Source organism: Chiloscyllium plagiosum, chromosome 33, assembly GCF_004010195.1.
Source record: "Chiloscyllium plagiosum isolate BGI_BamShark_2017 chromosome 33, ASM401019v2, whole genome shotgun sequence".
Lineage (NCBI taxonomy): Eukaryota > Metazoa > Chordata > Chondrichthyes > Orectolobiformes > Hemiscylliidae > Chiloscyllium > Chiloscyllium plagiosum.
The window spans coordinates 13,293,108-13,313,945 of record NC_057742.1 but is presented as its reverse complement, the minus strand read 5'-3'; the positions used below and the strand labels follow the sequence as shown (position 1 = coordinate 13,313,945).

General features: G+C 40.0%; 1 protein-coding gene across 3 annotated transcripts in view; it reads left to right on the top strand.

The window, feature by feature from the left end:
• Positions 1-20,838, top strand: part of LOC122539849 (potassium voltage-gated channel subfamily H member 8-like) — a 163,901-nt gene that overhangs the window by 116,167 nt on the left and 26,896 nt on the right. For all 3 annotated transcript variants that reach the window (XM_043674963.1, XM_043674965.1, XM_043674964.1), the window contains exons 11-13: positions 2,748-2,962; positions 12,266-12,304; positions 15,912-16,273. In XM_043674963.1, the coding sequence (XP_043530898.1) occupies positions 2,748-2,962; positions 12,266-12,304; positions 15,912-16,273 (616 nt within the window). The remainder of the gene's footprint in view (positions 1-2,747; positions 2,963-12,265; positions 12,305-15,911; positions 16,274-20,838) is intronic.

The window sequence follows — 20,838 nt, the reverse complement described above, 5'->3', positions numbered from 1 at the left end:
ACTGTTGCCAATTTTTTTATTTGCAAACCCCTTCTCTAGTTCCTATTCAAATATTAAACAATTTGCCTTGTTCTCTCTGAAATAACTCCACAGAAGCTGGTATCCCGTCACCGTGTCACCCTTTATTTACACATGGGGAGTCCTTGACACTACTCCAGCTCCCTCAGAGCCAGCTCTCAGAGTGAACTGAAACCTCTGAAACTCCTTTTTTTAATCTGTCAGCCATGGCTCCCTGATTAGACCAGTTTAACAGCCCCAGTCAGTGAATTCACATTCTATGAGGTCTACCTGGCTGACCTTGTTACAATGACTACACTCCCCTTTTATCCTCCCCATCATTAATGAAATGACTGACACAGCAGCTGATTATAAAGGGATACTGCAGTACTTTCTGTGAGTGAGGAAATTGTTCTGAAGAAGACTTAATGATTCAAAAGCTACATTAGGCGGGCAGCAAATCCTGTCAGCGCTGCGTGATTTTGCAGCACTCAAAAAAAAAGACTGAAGTGAGACATAATTTTCTTTGCAACTCATGTGGATCTTGGGATTTTCTGTTTGGTTCAATCAAGTTTATTAGAAACAGACTAGTTCATCACATCTTCACAATATCCTCCTGGGTACTTGGCGTCTCTAGATTCTAACAATAACAAATTGATTCACAAAAAAAAATGCTTGATACTTATAATGAAAAGAGCCTAAAGGAACTCAAAATACAACACCTTCAGCAGAAACTAATACAATGTTAAATTGGCCTGTTTAGACAAACAACTTAAATGATTCGTAACTGTAAAAGTAAGAATTGGATTGGTGAAAGCAATGTATTTACATAAATTAACAATTTCAAATATGCTAATAAAAATGATGATTTTGAAATCATAAAACTGTCAATTTTATTCTTCTTCTCACTGAACTTGATGTATTTTGTTACATTTTTCAACTGTCAAAATGACCAATGTTGAAATAGCAGTTGTCAACCAGTTCGGGTGACATAAAATTGTAACCTTTAGGAAGTGGTTAAAAAAAAAGACTTTGAAACTCATATAAAGCAGGATCCTCATAGCTCACAGATGGAGAACCCTTTCAATGTCTCCAGCCTGCTTTCAAAATCAACCTCCATTGTAAAGCAATGCTAGTGTAAACTAATGGTCAATTGAAAGAGTTTGTGAAGAAATCCTTGTTTCAAAGATATGTATTTTTAAATTGAATGATCATTTGCAGTTCAGTCAGTTCATTGATCAAATATATATAGACAAAATAATACAATGATCCTGAATAGTCAAACCATACTGAGGAAACAATATGTTTGTGCAAGCTCAAACAGCAAAATGTAAAAAAACTGGAGCTACTTGTCTGAGAGTCAAGTTTTCATGATTGTCTTGTGAAGGTAGTTATTTTTAGACTCTGGGGAAAAAAGTCAAAGCATTATTAGTGGGCAGTGAAGTGTGGGGTAAGCTAAAAATTGATTTTTCCAGTCTGCATTTACAAATAAAAAAGTAGTCACCATAGTTCTACTGGACCATAGGGCTGCTCTCTTCCAGAGACAGAGGATTAATGGTGGTTTAATCTGAGACTCCCCATGCCTCTGGCAAGGAGAAAGATTGAGAAGGAGAATCCTTTATGGTAACTACAGCCAGTGCAGGGATTGAATCTGTATTGTTTGCACAACTCATCAACCTCCCAGCCAACTGAGCTAACAAGCCCCAAACACGAAATACGTTGTAATTTTCAAAATTAAGCTCCATTTTCTACGAAGGTTTCAAGCCTCCTACTTGAGATCTTCCATCCAATTTTCCAATATCAGGTTTTAATGGTGGTATTTTCTGACTGGCCATTGTTAGCTACATTATATAATGTTGAGGAGTTTTGGTTAAATGTAAGAAGAACTTGGTTCACTGTGAGGAAGGATTGTGTCACCTCTCAAAATAACAGCATGACAAAGACTGGGATTTCACCAAATGGGAAGATAACCAGGACACATATGGTTACTGCAAACATCGGTTCTTTTATTCTGCCCCATCTTAGCATTTTTGACAAAGTGGAAATATTAAATTTAAGTTTTGATTGAATTGTACTGGTAATGGTAGACATGGATTTTTTGAAGCATCATATCCTGGTCTCACTTTCTTTAATAATTATTTGGTGGAAATGTTTGTAGATTTTTTTTTTATTTGGTGCTAGTGTGTTACCATTCAGTGAGGAAGAGTCAGTTGTTGTGAGAACATGTACTTGCAGATGCACAATGCATTCTGAAGCTAAGGATTCTGATAGTAAATGCTCCAATGTTCTTTCCAACACATGACTACCCAGGAATCTTACTGTCTGTGCTGCCTGCCATTGGTGTAGAAGGATTTTCAGTATGTTACTCAACTTGTTTGATTGCATTATGAATGCATCTTCCTTGGCCATCAAGTTCTGGAGTGGGGCTTGAACCTAATCCTTCTGGTTCACAGGCAGGGATGCTACATAAATATTGTTTACATGCATAGAACTTACAGCACAGAAGCAAGTCATTTAGCCCAACTGTTTAAACCTTGTACAAGTCTTTCTCACCTGATATTCCTTAACTATTTTTAGACAACCTTTTGATAGTGGTTCTGTCTTCGCTCCTGTTTTAGGTCTCGACATAAGTCAGGTTATCTCTGTGCATGATCATTTTCCCCGATTCCTACCCACAAAAAAGATTTGTATTTGAACTTAATTGATGCCTTCAGATACTGAAAGATGTTCTGCACTGTTTTCCATTCCAGGTAAAGGAGATCTGATCGGTGCAGACCTTTCAACCAAGGGCAAGGTGATTAAAACCAATGCAGATGTTAAAGCATTAACTTATTGTGACCTGCAATACATTAGTTTGCGAGGCCTGAGTGAGGTATTGCAACTTTATCCTGAATATTCAAGCAAATTCCTAGCTGACATTCACCATGACCTGACCTTCAACCTTGAAGAAGGGCGTGAAGCATTGGTAAGAGCAAATCTTTGAAAATATTTGACTTTTAAGAAATATCATGTTTGAAACACAGTTGCCTTCTTTGGGTACGTTCAAGTTCAGACATGATGTTTGGAAGATATACCTGCAGCTCAGCCAGAACCTATATACTCTAAATGCAAATTATTGAGTTCAAAATAGTCATAGAATCCCTATTGTGTGGAAACAGGCCGTTTGGACCAGCAAGTCCACATCAAACCTCCGAAGTGTAACCCACCCAGACCTATTCCCCTAACTAATGCACCTAACCAAAACACCCCTGAACACAATGGGCAATTTAGCATGGGCAATTCACCAAAACTGCACATCTTAGGACAGTGAGAGGAAACCAGTGCACTCGAAGGAAGCCCACGCAGACATGGGGAGAACGTGTAAACTCCACACAGACGTCCGAGACTGGAATCAGACCCTGGTCACTTGTGCTGTGAGGCAGCAGTGCTAACCACTGAGCCACCCTGCCACCCCAAGTTCTCCTATTGTCACAATGCTCCTGAATCTACTTGCTCTTTTACTGCTCTCCATTAAACCCTCCATCCAAATTGTTCAGTGACCACATTACTAGCTGTAACCCCAACCCAAATCACATCTCCAATTGTGTTTTTTTTTCCCTGTCAGATTGTTGGAACATTTTGAATTTTTTTTTCAATACCCCCCCAAGACCTATTCTACATTCTTTGTTGGTGCAAGCTGAACAACATCTCATTTTCCACTTGGGAACCCTGCAACATTCAGGACTCAATATGGAGTTCAACAATTTTAGGGACTGAACACCTTCTCCTTCTCCCATGTCCTTACCCAAACCCCCCTCCACATCAGCCCTTATCATCACATGGGCTGCTACCATAACCAACCCATTGGCAGCCACTAATGGTCCCCATTAGCAGCTATTGATTCTTCCAGGCTGGCCTTTCCCATTTCTTTGTCTATCCATTGTTTGTCTTTCTCTCTCTGGGCTCCATCTCCACCTATTGTTTACTCCTTCACCAAACCCCCACTCCATCTTCAAAATATATACCAACCTTTTTCTAGTTCTGAAGCAGGGTGATGAGACCCAAAATGTGAACCATTCTTTCTCTTTACAGATGCTGTCAGACCTGCTGAATTTTTCCAGCAATTTCTGATTTTGGTCCTACATTCTTTGTTTCTTTGATTGTATTGTAATGTATTATGTGGCATAAAAATGTTAACAATGTTAAAATTTGAAGATCATAGATTTGTTAGTATGTTCTGTCTGATGTGCATGAATGGGTGGCTGAAAAAAATTGAAACTTAAATTTTTATATTTCAAAAAAAAATGGTATCTTTTTTTCTTGAGTATTTGTCGAGGTATCAGGAGATTTCACTCATTTTACATTTCAAGTTTGGGCACCTTCTAATGGGATTGGCAGTATACATCGAATAAAATGCATGTTGGCTCAGTGGTTAGCACTGCTGCCTCACAATGCCAGGGATTCGGGTTCAATTCCTGCCTTGGGCAACTGTCTGTGTGGAGTTTGCACGTTCTCCCCGTGTCTACGTGGGTTTCCTCCGGGTGCTCCGGTTTCCTCCCACAGTCCAAAGATGTGCAGGTCAGGTGAATTGGCCATACTAAATTGCCCATAGTGTTAGGTGCATTAGTCAGGGGTGAATATAGGGGAATGGGTCTGGCTGGATTGTTCTTCGGAGGGTCGGTGTGGACTTGTTGGGCAGAACGGCCTGTTTCCACACTGTAGTGAATCTAATATAATCTAAAACTTGATATGATTGCACTTCCACGTCTAAATTCTGGATAACACTCATGGAATAAACCTTTGCCAATGTGTATCAGCACAGTGCATTTCAAAGAATGAATATAATTATTAATAGCAACTGTTTTTTTCCAAGAAAGCTGATTAGAATCCAACCTAGACTGAAGAGCATAAAGACAAAACAATAATGAGTAATTAAAGTTATCTATCAGAGTGCGTCATCAATGAATGTGTCACTCCATGTGAATTAATCCACTCATTTCACTATCTGACTCAAAGTTTGGTTCAGGCACTTTGAATTAAGTATCAAATTTCAAAAGCTGCCTGCAGCTAAATAATTCTGAAAACAGTACTTCATTGGATCTTGATAATTTCTTCAACAATTCTGGCCCAAACACTCATTGTGCAGAATCATGGGCCATTGAATTAGAATTAGCATTAGGTTTATTGTCATGGGTACCCAGGTACAGGAGTACAATGAAAAGTTTACAATGTTGCCCCTCACAATGCCATCACAGGTACAAAATATGTAGGTACCATTCTTAGATACAAAATAGAGAAATAAAAGAAAAGTTATATTACCTTATGGTGCTTCATAGTATGAATTAGAAGTTAAAACAATAAACAGAATGGCCAGGTAAAGCAAGTTAAACTCAGAATACAGTTATAACTAGAAGTCAGATGACACCAGGTTATAATCCAACAGGTTTATTTAAAATCACAAGCTTTCAGAACGCTGCTCCTTTATCAGGTGACTTCTGATTTTGTCCACCTCAGTCCAATACCAGCATCTACAGCTCACAGCTGTAACTAAAGAAGTAAAGGCGGCGCGGTGGCACAGTGGTTAGCACTGCTGCCTCACAGCGCTAGAGACCCGGGTTCAATTCCCGCCTCAGGCGACTGACTGTGTGGAGTTTGCACGTTCTCCCCGTGTCTGCGTGGGTTTCCTCCGGGTGCTCCGATTTCCTCCCACAGTCCAAAGATGTGCAGGGTCAGGTGAATTGGCCATACTAAATTGCCCGTAGTGTTAGGTAAGGGGTAAATGTAGGAGTATGGGTGGGTTTCGCTTCGGCGGGTCGGTGTGGACTTGTTGGGCCGAAGGGCCTGTTTCCACACTGTAATGTAATCTAATCACTTAAGAGCTGATAGCAACAAGGAGTCACTTAGCTCTGTTGGCTGGATGGCTGGTTTATGATGCAGACTGTGTTCAATTCCTGCTGAGGTGATCAACTCAATCTCTCCTCTTGTCTATCAATTATCTCTCTCTAATGAGAGAGCAGCTCCATGATCTGGTTGGATAATGGTGGCATTCTTTTTACAACAGTTTCTTTCTAACAGTGTGAACACTGCCCAGAATGGGATTTTTTATCGTGTCACAACTCACTGGGCTAGCTGACTGGAAATCAAACCCTGCCATTCCTGAAGTCGTCAGAGCCAGGTTGATAGAAAGCATGGACTAAGTTTCTGTAATGAACAAGAAATCACTATTTATTACAGGTCATTAGATTCTAGCTACAGGCAAACAAACAAACCAAATGAAGTAAGCTCTGTAACTAAAACTCTAAACCCCTATTTAAACTCCCTTTACACACAGAGATGAGCAAAAATAAACAAGGGAAAAAGAACACATAGGTGGAAACTGTGAAAACCATTCCCTGGTCTTTGTTCACAAGAATTGTTGGGTGATTCTGTCTGATCCAGAGGTTTACTTTGGCCTTCCCTTTTCCAAATGCTTCCCCTGGTTTGCAAAAGGCACACTTGGCTGATTCACTGTGAAAGGTCTCTGACTTATCCAATTCAATGTTACAACTTATGGTATCTGCTGAAGGAAAGAAGGGTTGACTTTCTTTAACTTTAAAGTGGCTTACTGCAGAGAACTAATAGCTTTTTGACTTCTGCAGATCTGCTGGTTTCTCTTATGGACTGAAATAGTTCCTCACTGTCTCACTCACAGTCCTAGCTGTACAATCACATTGTTGGCAAGCAAACCATTCAGTCAACAAACCACTCAGCTTCACTTTTACACAACGCAGCAGCTCCTGTTCATCTCCACACTTCTGGAGCCAACAGTTATACAAGGTTCATGAGCATCATCAAGTTTCTTGCTTTCAAAACTTTCAGCCATCCGAGTAAATCCCTGGATTTCACAACAGTTATTTCCACATTTAGTCTACAGTTTTAAAATACATGAAAAATAAAAACACACGGTCTTTACAAAGGGCTCATGGAAGATGAGATGCAAAAAAAACTGTAAGTTTAATATGGATGGATGAGCCAAGAATGGTCCAATGGTCTTCCTTTACTGTACCTGCCTTGTAGGAGAAAGTGAGGACTGCAGGTGGTGGAGATCAGAGCTGAAAAATGTGTTGCTGGAAAAGCTCAGCAGGTCAGGCAGCATCCAAGGAACAGGAGAATCGACGTTTCGGCCTTGTGCTGTTATGTGACTGCACATCAGGTTCAATAAATCATCCTTTCACCCATAAGAGAAACCATCACATTTGCAGTTTTTATTATAGAAATCTTTGTCCTGTATTTACTGAATTATCCAGTCAATTTAATCCTGAGGAAAGGAATTTATCAAGAACAAGATTGGGAAAGAAATCCAAAGATCGATGAATGAGATGACCCCATTATCATGATGCAGCCTTTATTAAAATCACTCTGTCTGGGGTTCAGTTTGTAAGCAATTCTTACCTCAAAATCTCATTGAAATTCCCATTTCTCATGGACTTCCTTGTAACTAGGCAATTTATCAAAGTCATACCTTGCTGAAAGCTATCCTAATCTGGCCTGGTATATTACCCACAAGGCACAAGTATAAATCTGCATTTAATGTATGCTTATTCCATACACGTACCACCCTCTGAGTGGAAAGATTTCCCCTTAGGTCTCTTTTATATCTTTCCCCTCTCACCCTAAACCTATGCCTTCTGGTTCTGGACTCCCCCAACCCAGGGAAAAGACTTTGTCTATTTATCCTATCCATGCCCCTCATAATTTTATAAACCTCTATAAGGTCACCCCTCAGTCTCTGATGCTCCAGGGAAAACAGCCCCAGCCTGTTCAGCCTCTCCCTGTAGCTCAAATCCTCCAACCTTGGCAACATCCTTGTAAATATTTTCTGAACCCTTTCAAGTTTCACAACATCTTTCCGATAGGAATGAGACCAGAACTGCACGCAATATTCCAACAGTGGTCTAACCAAGTCCTGTACAGCCGCAACATGACCTCCAAACTGCTGTACTCAATACTCTGACCAATAAAGGAAAGCATACCAAACGCCTTCTTCACTATTCTATCTACCTGCGACTCCACTTTCAAGGAGCTATGAACCTGCAATCCAAGGTCTTTCTGTTCAGCAACACTCCCTAGGACCTTACCATTAAATTTTCTTTGTCTGCCTGACAGTACTAAGCACAGAAACACTTATCAGTCATTTTAAAACAAAGTTTTGCTTCTGTATGACTGAAGTATCTTCTGACTACTTCATTGACTGTAAAGCACTTTGAGGGGTCTGGTGGTTGGTGAAAATATTCACATATTTTATGTATATATACATAAATATATTATATACACACTATATACATGCAGATCTTTTCTCCCCTTTCCAATTTCTCCATCCTTATCAATCATAGTGCAAAACCACTAACAAACAGTAGCTATAAACTAGCAATTTAGGGGCTTGTACCAAAGCATGTTTGAAACGTGACCAGCAGCAGGAAGGCATAAATGGTGAGAGATCAACCTGAGTGACAGCAGCAGGGAGAAAGGGTCCTGGGACTGACAGCATTATGAACATGAAAACTGTGCTCCAGAACCCTGTATTAACTGAGGACAATATCAAAGAAGGTCTAAAAGCAACATGAACAGAATTGAGCCTGCCTTCTTAAACCGGCAAAATGTAAAGGCTTCATTACAGCATTACATATCATTGGACTGGATTCTAATGCAACTCCAGCTTTTCTTGATGTCCACTTGCAGTTTCCTTGGCAGCGAGTTAACTACAGCAAATACCCTCAGCTTTATCTCCACAATGTCCACCTTCAAAGAGGAACTCTATTGAACCAATACAAAGCCTTTCCATCACCTACTGCAGTTATCTTCATAGATTGGTTGTTTGATATTTATGGTTTACTTTTGATATTAATGGTGGTGGTCTACCTTTTGTGCTGTGGACATATCCCTGTGAAGAAAGGGTTTGCTTTCTCAATAACTTTTGGACATAGTAATATCATCTGCTGTATATTAAAACACAGTTTGAAGAAAACAACATGTTTAGTGCAGGATGTACAAACACATGTCCATTTGGAACACAAGTGTTATCTGCCTCTGGATGTGAAACGTGTTGTTTTAGCAGGAAATTTGACTGGATGCAATAACAGTATTGACCATTGCTATCTTTCACAGCAATAAACCCATTTTGCCCACTTGCACAAAAAGTGATGACTTGAAACTTTATCACATCCAGATGCTTATAAAAATCCTTTTTAGGGCATGTGGTGTTGTGGACTTCTTTTGAAGAAGGGCTTATGCTCCTGCTCCTTGGATGCTGCCTGACCTGCTGCGCTTTTCCAGCAACACATTTTTCAGCGACTTCTTTTGAGAGCCAACTGTTTATTAATATATCACATTGTGCCCTACTTAATCAACAGCAGAAATCAGATTCAGAACATATCACATGGGACACTATTTTTATGTAGGAGTCACCTCATGGGCATTCTAATCTGGAATACAATCCAGAAATCTGTGCTCTAACATTTGTTATGATGACAGGCACTGAGAGTGCATGCAGGGTAGAAGGTTGGGCTGATGGTTTTGTTCCATGTAAAAACAGCTCTCAAGATCTAATCTAGTTGAGTTTTTTTGAATATAAATGTAATTGCTAAATTTAATCCACAAAGATTTTATTCCAGTTACAATGATAGCTTAAAATTCATCATTTTACGATTTGAAGACTTGGCTTGACTATCAAAAAAATTGAAAGGTGTGTGTGTGTCTAGAGTTGAATGCATGTTTAGGACTGAACGCATGGGTGGATGCAATTGTGTGTGCGTGCAAGTGTTTGTATATTTGAAAGTGTGTTTGCATACTTGTTTACATAATTCATATTATTGCATCTAAGAAGGCTTTAAAATCATCAAAGCAGTTATATATTGTCAGTTCAGAACTGCGAAGGACTTATCCAGTAACATGACCATTGCACCATTGTCCCACGGGATTTTTATATATTACCTTATTATTACTTATTATTTTGTTAATCATTAATGTGTAATGCCAGTCATTCAAAACCCACACCAATGATGACAGTGTTGCATGTGTAATCCCTACAGATCTGTTCACATTTTTGTTCAATCCCAAGAAACACCATTTTAACAACTGGGCTCTTTTCTCAACTGTGTGCAAAAGTTTGGGGAATCTCTGCCACAGTCATAATGTTTAATGCATCTGAGAACTTACCTGACCTTTCTTGAACCATTGAGGTTTTTATTGCAGTTAGAGTGTGGCAATAATAACAATAACAAAATGCAAGTATTAGGTTTTCTACAGAAAGGACCACCTTGTCTTATCATACATTCCAGTATGAAACAAACCCTGGCTGACGTAAGCAGCAGAGAGAGTTGTGGAATTCTGTCCCCCTTTAATTTTCACCATGGTCTGAGTTAGCAATCCAGTAGCATGGAGCAGATTCAAGGTGCTATCTCTACACAGCATTTCGTCTCGGGTTCCTTGGAATGTTAAAAGTACATGTAAGCTGGAATCTTGCCATGCACACCAAATGCAAGTGTGCATTTGCTGCATGCTGTTGCAAAGATAGCAGCAATGTTCCATGTCAAATGTTGCACTTTGTGCAAATTTATGATTGCCTTCTAGTCGGAGATTAACCCAGCCTGCTGTTCACTAATTCCAAAGTTGCACTCCGCAGACTTGTTGCTCTCAAGCATTCAGAATGTCCGTTAGCTTGATGCTACAAAGGTGGTTTACAAATTGGAGGATTCAACAAAAAAAAATTCCACGCTTGGTATCAATAACACATTTTGTTTTGGTGGGATTAAGAGTGTCAGAATTCCTCGAATGCCAACAGGAAACAGTTAGCAACTCCTGGGAAGATTATATTAATCAGACACAGGATGGGAAAAGTTGCCCCTGGTCATGACTTTTCATGCTAAAAAATGTAGTGCTTAAAAAGCAGCTTTTCTCACACAGTGTTGTAAAATCAATATCTTATAAACATGTCAGAGTAGCTAATAAGTAGAAGGAATTGAACCGTTTAGTTTTCTCTGCGCGCTGTGGCTATAATGTTTGTGATAAATGAATCTTTCCTGTTTTGAGATAATTACTGATCAAAATGGAACTCCCGATCTGTTTTCCAGGAACAATCACTCTTAAAATAATGATTGTCTCGGATACCTGAATATACTAAGTGAATAATGTTAATATGCAAATGGATAATTTAACTATTGTCAGGAAATAGTTCTGATGAGATCCATCAAGATGTCTCTGCAAATATTAAACCCTACCCACCTTTCCCAGATTCTGATAGATGATGTCAAACATGCTGAGAGATGATTTTTCTCATGAGGATGCTGCAATTTACAGGACAGTTGTGACCATAAGATGCTGGCACACAATGTAATTGAGACAGTATTTTCTTTTTATAGATAGATCAGAGGTGGATTGGTTTTAGTGCCTTCTCCTCTCAAAATAATGCTGTCATGGGGAATTGTGTGGCTCACTGAGGCATTCCCATTTCTCACAATAGCCATGCTTACTCTGTACTGGAGTCATTGTTATTTCAGCTGATACCAGGGCACATTTGTCCTGCCAGCCCACACTCTCAGAATGTAGCTTGGGTCTGCTCAGATTGATGTTAATTAATGAGGCAGCATCCATTCCTGAAGAAGGGCTTATGCCCGAAACGTCGATTCTCCTGTTCCCTGGATGCTGCCTGACCTGCTGCGCTTTTCCAGCAACACATTTTCAGCTCTGATGTTAATTAATGTCTAGCATCTAAAGAATGCCTTCTTTCCATTATTCTGGGTGCAACATGGGTCAATGCCTTGTTGGTTAAGGTCGATATTGTCATTCAGTTTTTAACCAGTTAACATCAGTGATTAGAGGAGAAAGTGAGGTCTGCAGATGCTGGAGATCAGAGCTGAAAATGTGTTGCTGGAAAAGCGCAGCAGGTCAGGCAGCATCCAGGGAACAGGAGAATCGACGTTTCGGGCATAAGCCCTTCCTGAAGAAGGGCTTATGCCCGAAACGTCGATTCTCCTGTTCCCTGGATGCTGCCTGACCTGCTGCGCTTTTCCAGCAACACATTTTCAGCCAACATCAGTGATTACCCGAACAAACCTATTATATTTCTGTCTGCCACAATAAGTTTTAAGTACAATCCCAGTACCATTTACTTCAGATATTATGGTTGCTACCTGGATTTGATAATCATTACGAGATTCTCTAAATGTAAATTCAGATATAGCTCACTCTTGTGATGATTGCTGATCTGTTCTAGTTGATTGCACAATCTTAATTGCATCTATTGTTTTCACAGGGATTCTCAAAGTTCGCTAAATCCCCCAGACTTTCCCAGGTATGTTGGCTGTTATATTCTCGTGCGTACCATGTAGTGTAAATGAGGGCGATGATGAGCAATAAAACAAACGGGGAAAAACAGAATTGGTTGACAATCCTAAGGAACTTCTAGATAAGCTTGTTCTGTATTTGTGGTGGAGCTATTGATCTAAACTGGCAGTTATCGAATTGTCTCATTAGTACTGTCTGGCTGCAATTGTAATTTTACCTTGGAGCCTGTTCTTAACATTTGTGGCTTCATATGTGCACAAAGCTATCCAGAATACACAAATTAGCATTAATTCACTCCGTTAGTATTTAACAAAGTCCTTGTCAGCTCTCAGCAGCCTTAGGCGGTTCACTCAACTATTTACATGTCAAATTTGACAGGACACTGGAGTTGTACACCATTAAGTGATAAACCATATGTTGGTTTAAGGCCATCTTCACTAATTCCTGAGATGCTAAAGGTTGGGGCTTTTGCCAAAAGTGGTCAAACTGTGAACTGGGATGTTATTGGTTGGTTGGTTGAGAAGGAAATCCAGAAAGCTATATTAACAGGGCTGCCATGAATGGAGGGAGAGGAGGCGTCATGGAAATGCGCCTGTGGGTTCCAATCATACCCATGAAACTCAGAAGATAAAAACTGTTGTCAGACCTAGCTTACATGAATAAAGAACAGTGTACTGTTGGATTGTCTGTGTGGAATTACGCAAATACTTACAGTCATATTAGATGCAAATTTGATGTGTCAACGTTTTAAAGTGAAATGTAACTTTCTATTTAAAGTATAATTCATGTTTTATTATGCAGTGTTCTGATTCATGATCATTTAAAAGTTGCAAAAAGTAAAATCTTGTTAGTAATTTATTCATTTGGGGATCAATGGACAAATCTGGCTCCTTTGGTTTATGGCTCCCCAATAGAGATCACGACACTAAAATACCATTGTGGTGGACAGTCTAGGATATCTAACTTGAAAAGAATGAGCATTTTTCCTGAGTAGGTTTGTAACAAAACATCTCAATTCACCTGTGTCCAGAAATTCATAAACGTTTCATTTTTTTCTGAAACCACTAAACTTGAAAAGGAACATTATTCCATATGTAAAAGAAAAAGAATTTGATAATTTGACCCTTTGTATTCTATCGTGTTTGCATTAATCGATTACCTTCTCGTAGAATCACAGAGTCATACAGCACAGAAACAAACCCTTTGATCCAACTCATTCATGCCAACTAAGTTTCCCAAACTAAACTAGTCCCACTTGCCTGTGTTTGTCCCATATACCTCCAAACCTTTCCTATTCACGTACCTGTCCAAATGTCTTTTAAATGTTGCATCTGTACCTGCATCCACACTTCCTCTGGCAATTCATTCCACATACGAACCATCCTCTGTGTGAAAAAGTTGCCTCTCAGCTCCATTTTAAATCTTTCTCCTCTCACCTTAAAAACATACCCCTTAGTTTTGAACTCTCCCACCCTAGAGAAAAGATTTTTGCTATTTACCTTATCTATGCCCCTCCTGAATTTATAAAGCTCAACCACCTACATTCTACTGAAAAAAGTCCCAGCCTATTTAACCTCTGCTTATAACTCAAACTCCCCTAGTCCCTCAACATTCTGGTAAATATTTTCTGAAACCACTCCAATTTAATAATATCCTTCCTGTAGTAGGGTGACCAGAAGAGCACTTAGTATTCCAGAACAGGCCTCACCAGCTTCCTGAACAACCTCAACATGGCATCCTAGCTCCTGTACTCAGTGTGAGCAATAAAGGCAAGTGTGCTAAATGCCTTCTTAACAATCCTGTCCACCTGTGACATAACTTTCAAAGAACTATGCACCTGAACCCCTGGGTCTCTATTTCATAATGCTATCCACGGACCTACCATTAACTATATAAGTCCTGCCCTTGTTTATTTTACTAAAATACAATACCTTGCATTTGTCCAAATTGAATGGTATCCGCCACTCCTTAGGCTATTGGCCCAATTGATCAAGATCACTTTGTAATCTTAGGTAAACTTTTTCACTGTTGACTTTACCATCAATTTTGGTTTTGTCCGCAAACATACTAACCATGCCTCCTAAATTCTCATCCAAATCACCTATATAAATGACAAACGACAGTGGACCCAGCACCGATCCGTATGGAACATCGCTGGTCACAGGCTTCCAGTCCAAAAATCAATTCTCCACCACCAGCCTCTTACAAAATTATGGATCTAAATGGTAAGCTGTCCCTGAATCCCATGTGATTTACTGATTAGTCTACTATGTGGAATCTTGTTAAAGGCTTTATTAAAGTCCATGCAGACAACACCACTCTGGCCTCATCTATCTTCTTGGTTACTTCCCAAAAAAACTCAACCAAATTTGTGAGACACAACTTCCCATGCACAAAACCATGTTGACTATCCCTAATCAGTCCTGGCCTCTCCATATGGATGTAAATCCATTTTTCAGACTCACCTCCAACAACTTACCCACCACCAATGTCAGACTCACTGGTCCATAGTTCTCAGTGTTCTCCTTACAACCTTTAACAAATACGGGCACAACGTTAGCCATCCTCCAGCCCTCCAGAACCTCACCCATGGCTGTAGATGATACAAATATCTCTGCTAGAGGCTTGCAATCTCTCCCCTAGCTTTTTGCACTTGACCACGTCCCAGAGATTTATTCACATTTGTGTTTTAAGGCCTTCAGTACCTCCTCTTTTGTAATGTTGACTGTTTTCATGACATCAATATTTATTTCCCCAAGTTTCCTAGTTTCCACGTCTTTCTCCACAGTACATTTGGTATCTCTCCCATCTCTTGTGATTCAGCACATAGATGACCTCATTGATTTTTTCAGGGCCTTTTCTCTCCCCATTGCATTTTTGCTCTTCATGTACATGTTTCGAATATACAATAAGTGAGGTTTATTTGTGTGTATAACAGCTGAAGGTTCCCAGTAATTGGCTCAGTTAATTCAAACTAATTTTTACTCCAGCTGCTAATTATCCAGATATGCAATGGTTTTTTTCGAAAGGTGAGCAACTCCCTATCTTCCATTCTTCTTCTCAGTGGAGGTAACCAATCTCAGCCGACGACGCTGTAGAATCTGAAACAGGGAGGGTGGAAATCAGAAATGTAGACACATATGAAGGTTGGGTCACAAAAGAGTAGAGCTCACACTCAAGTAAAGTCTTTCCATACTCTATCCAGAGGTCCACATGAATAATGGCCATTTTCTGAGATACCACCATTGAAGAATAAATCCTTGGCATCAGTTAGAAATTCTAAGCAAAGAGGGGATGTGAAAGTAGGTGATAATAGATAACTCACTGCAAAATCTTTCCACTCTGACAGGACACTTAAATCAAATGCCAGAAATGTGGTTGTTTTTCTTACATTGAAATAGGAGAAAAAATATATTGACTGGAATATATTGGCAGAGACGCATTCCATTCAATGTGACAAGCGGCTTTGCAGAAAATGAAATAACAACATACAAACCTCCAATAGTAGGAGAATTGGTTGGCCAATTTCATTAAAAATGAAAGAGTGAGACCCTGTACCCGTCACTTAAAAAGCAGTCTGATGAGACCACTGTATTTGTTTTTTTTTGTTTTAGAACCACTTGGAGAGTGGTGACAATTCCAACAAGAAGCTTCCCTCCATTTTGGAAACTGAGGATGAACCAGGTGAATATTCTCATCTCTCACCAGCAACAAAGACCCGGAGGAAGCTCACCTTGCCCGGTTTGAACAGCCCAATCCGGCGAGGGTCGCTCGGGAGCCTGCTTGGAGATGACCTTAAGCATTACTCAACGATAAGACTTGGCAGTCGTTCACCAGCTAAGTGCAGGAGGGGTGGAAGCCCCCAATATAAGAAGGAAGAGACTGCATCCAGTAATGGAAATGGTAATGCACGAAAACCATCAAAACTACTTCTACCATCCCTAAACTGCTGTGGACCTCCTGATTTAAGTCCGAGGTATGTTTCAAACCAAATATGATGACAATGTGATTACTCAATATATATTACGCAGGTTGAGAACTTATTGAACCACAGTACTTCACTCAGTCATATTTATGCAGGACCATACATATAACAGTAAATTTGGGTGTTGATCAGCTCATACTGAATAATAATACAAACGTTATGAATTGTTTTATTTCTTCATTATTAGGATTAGGATAAGTCTGCACTTAAAGAAAATTCTGCAGATAATCTTCTCAACTGAATGCCAGAAAGGTCCAAAATGATATCCTAGGATTGTTGAGTAACGGAAACAAATCCAAAAATGACTCGGCCAGTTTTGTTTCTGGCTGTCTTGGGTGGATATTTTTTCCACACACAAAGGATATCAGAGAATGTTTAAGAATAAATGCAGACATTTGAGAGTGTAATTTTTCATTTTAAGAAAAAGGAGACTAATCTCCATAATTCCGGGTCATAAATAGAATTGTAACAAAGCCCAGTTTCAAAAAGTACAATTTTGATGAAATTTCATTTGTGAGTCACCAATAGAAAGGAAAAAAAAATCCTTTGTTCCCCTTCAAAAGAGGAATGTCACTGTGGATTCAGTTAGGTTGATTATTGTGTCTTTCCGTTATAAGGCAGTGACCAGTGTTATTATAGGTATCTTGTCCAAGTAAAGAAGTAAATGCAGGATAATTTTCCACACTGATATTTTCAATTTTGATTATCTTAACAAACAAATCTGAGATTCATAAGTCATCAGACTGTCCTTGACTGCATTTTACTTTCTTGGCTAGAAAATGAACTTTAATTTTCTATAATATTGTGGTAATAGCTCAGTGGTACTGCCTTGTGATTCACTCTGCTTCATAAGAATGGAAAAGGCTCCATGTAATGGATTCATTTTGATGAGAGAATAGAAACCAGTGCTGAATAGATGCTGCACTAATAAAATATGCATGTTCAAATATTTGGATTCAACACATAATTTAGATCTTAACAGCTGGCTATCATCATACGAACCTGCTTAAAGGAGATTAAACAGATACCTGACTGGGTGCAGTTTTGGTGAAGCACTCAGAATTTATACAACGCAAAATAAGGTAATTTGGCCCATCATAGCGCCAGGGACCTGGATTCGATTCAACCCTCAGGCAACTGTCTACATGAGTTAACTCTGTGTGCTCTGGTTTCCTCCCACAGTCCAAAGATGTACAGGTTAGGTGGATTGGCCATGCTAAATTGCTCTTTGTGTCCAGGGATGTGCAGATTAGGAAATTCAGGGTTACAGGGATAGGATAGGGGGTTGGGTCTGGTTGGGATGCTTTTTTGATAGTCAGTGTGGACTGGATGGGCCAAATGGGATTCAATGATTCTACATCATAAACCTAATCCTATCTGCACCAGCTCTCCAAATTAACATCTCACTCAATGCCATTCTCCTGTCTGTTCCCTACAATGATGCACATTATTCCTTTTCAAATAGCTGTCTAATTCCCCATTGGAAGCATTGAATGTACCTGCTCCATAACACTGTCAAGCAGTGCATTTCAGACCTTATGCACATATTGTGTAGAAATGTTTTTCCTCATATCACTTTTATTTCTTCTGCTAATTTAAATCTGTACCCTCTCTTTTGCAATGCTTTCACAAATGTGAACATTTTTTCCCTATTTATTCAGTCCAAGTGGGCACGATTGTGAGAGGGCTTTTTTATATTCATCTGCAGTATATACGCATTGCTGGCTAGACCAGGATTTATTGCCTGTCTCTAAAAGACCTTGAGAAAGGTCCAGTTGCCTTCTTAAATATAACTGACTAACTTCCTAGGCTATTCTCATCCGTAGATCATTAGTCCAGATCTTCATGTTACAAGTCCAATGTTGTCAGTAAATCATTACAACCAACCGTTCATAGAAATTTCACAAAATCCCTACAGTATGGAAACAGGCCATTTGGCCCACTAAGTCCACAATGACCTCCAAAGAGTAACCCGCCCAGACCCACTCCCATACCACTCTACATTACCCCTGGCCAATGCACCTAACCCACAGTTTTGTTTCTGTAACCTCAAACTTGTTCATTTCTCAGACTTGGCTAATTCCTTTCAATTTCTTTAATATTTGTCCTTGTCCTCCAATAATTTATTCCAGACAGAGTTATTGCTGCTTCTTTCAATCTAGGAACAGTTATTAAAGTTCTGAAGTCTACACAAGTACCAAGATACAGTGCCTTACTTTATGTAGTCTTCACTCACCCATACCCGCTGAAGCTATGAACTGTGCTGACACACACATACACACACACACACACACGTACACACGCACACAGTAGCTGAGAATAACTCAGGGACTGACTGAAAGGGTCAACAGATTCTTAGCTCCCTGTTGGCAGCACCGGGCAGCTCAACTGCTTGGAGGCAGATACCCAGTGCAGGTGAGGATGCCAGGCTGTAGGCAGGTCTGCATGCCCTTGCTTTATCCCTGGTGATAGTGCAGCAAAAAAAACACCTCATACCAAGGCTCCCACCTCTCCCCAAAAGGTGACCCGACTGCATTTTTCAAAAAAACATCATTCATGGAGTGTGGATGTCACTAACTAGGTCAGCATTTATTGCTTGTCCCTAATTACCTGGAGGGCAGTTAAGAGTCAACCATATTACTGTGGGTCTGGATTCACAAATAGGTGAGACCAGGTAAGAATGACAGATATCTTCCTTAAAGAACATCAGTGAGCCAAATTTGCCTTTGATTATGACAATCAACAATTGGTTTATAGTAATGTAACTCACCATTAGGCTAGCTTTTTAATTCGACATTTTTATCAAATTCATTAACTGCCATATTGAGGTTTGAACCCGAATGCTCGGGAAGTTAGCCTGGCATTCTGGATTACTAGGCCAGTGACATTGCCATGACACCATCATCGCACCTATTCTCGAAATTAGTTTTAACAAGTAGTTGGGCGGGTACCTTCATGATGATGTCATTTCTCATTGACCTACTTTGTAGTGGAGTCAAGTGCTTGGCTGAAGCTGAAGGGCTTTTGATTGGCCATCCAGATTTGTGAGCTCACTCCCACAATCATTGGCGAGGGAACCAATCACTGTGCTAATTGGGAGGGAGTCCCAATCAAAATCCCAGGTCCCAGGAGGGAGGTTATGCTTCAGCTGCACAGGGTGCTGATGAGGCTATAACTAGTGTACTATATGCAGTTTTGGTCTCCTTACTTGGGAAAAGGATGTACTGACACTGGAGGGGGTGCAGAGGAGGTTCACTAGCTTGATTCCAGAGTTGAGAGGGTTGGCTTGAGGAGACACTGAGTAGACTGGGATTATATTCATTGGAATTTAGAAGAATGGGGTGGATCTTCTAGAAACATGTAAGATTATGAAAGGAATAGATAAGATAGAAGCAGGGAGGATGTTTCCACTGGTGGGTGAAACTAGAATGAGAGGGCTTAGCCTCAAAATTAGGGGGAGCAGATTTAGGACTGAATTGAGGAGGAGCTTCTTCATCTGGAGGGTTGAGAATCTGTGGAATCCCCTGCCCAGTGAAGTAGCTGAGGCTTTCGCATTGAATGTTTTTGAAGCTAAGATAGATAATGTTTTGAACAGTAAAAGAATTAAGGTTTATGGTGAGACAGTGGGTAAGTGGAGCTGAGGCTACGAAAAGATTAACCATGACCTTATTGAATGGCAGAGCAGGTTCGAAGGGCCAGATGGCCTACTCCTGCTCCTGGTTATAATGTTCTTCAGACAACTATTTCCCTGGAGGCAGGTTTGGGAACCATGAGTATTTTTGGCCCCAGGAGTTTGCTGTGCGATGAAGCATAGGTCGTATGAACCTGCATGGCAGCGATCCACAGCTCAGAACAGTCATGTTATTGGACACTTCAGTAAAAAAAAAAGCACAACTGACTGGGAGGGAAAGGAAGGAAGCTAACTCACTGCTCCCTCCCAGCCACTGAATCATGCCTTCAGAAACAGAGGAGATTGTCTGGGTTCTTGATTAACATCTCACTTTTAAAAAATGACAAGGATTCTATGATTCCATGAGACTTTACTCCCACCACCAGTTTGATCCCACTTCAGACTGACTATGCTTTTTAAATCTTTTTTTTTAGTTAATCTGTTCAGGCTTGGTTAAGAAAACGAAGGAAGCATATGTCAGGTATAGACAGGATAGATCAAGTGAATCCTTAGAAGAGTACAAAGGCAGTAGGAGTCTTCTTAAGAGGGAAATCAGGAGGGCAAAATGGGGACATGAGCTAGTTTTGACAAATAGAATTAAGGAGAATCCAAACGGTTTTTACAAATATGTTAAGAACAAAAGGGTAACCAGGGAGAGAATAGGGCTCCTCAAAGATCAGCAAGGTGGCCTTTGTGTGGAGCCACAGAAAATGGGGGAGATACTAAACAAGTATTTTGTCAGTATTTACTGTGGAAAAGGACATGGAAGAAATGTCCATATTACAAAGGAGGAAGTGTTGGATGTCTTGAAATGCATAAAGGTGAATAAATCCCCAGGACCTGATCAGGTGTACCCTAGAACTCTGTGGGAAGTTAGAGAAGTGAT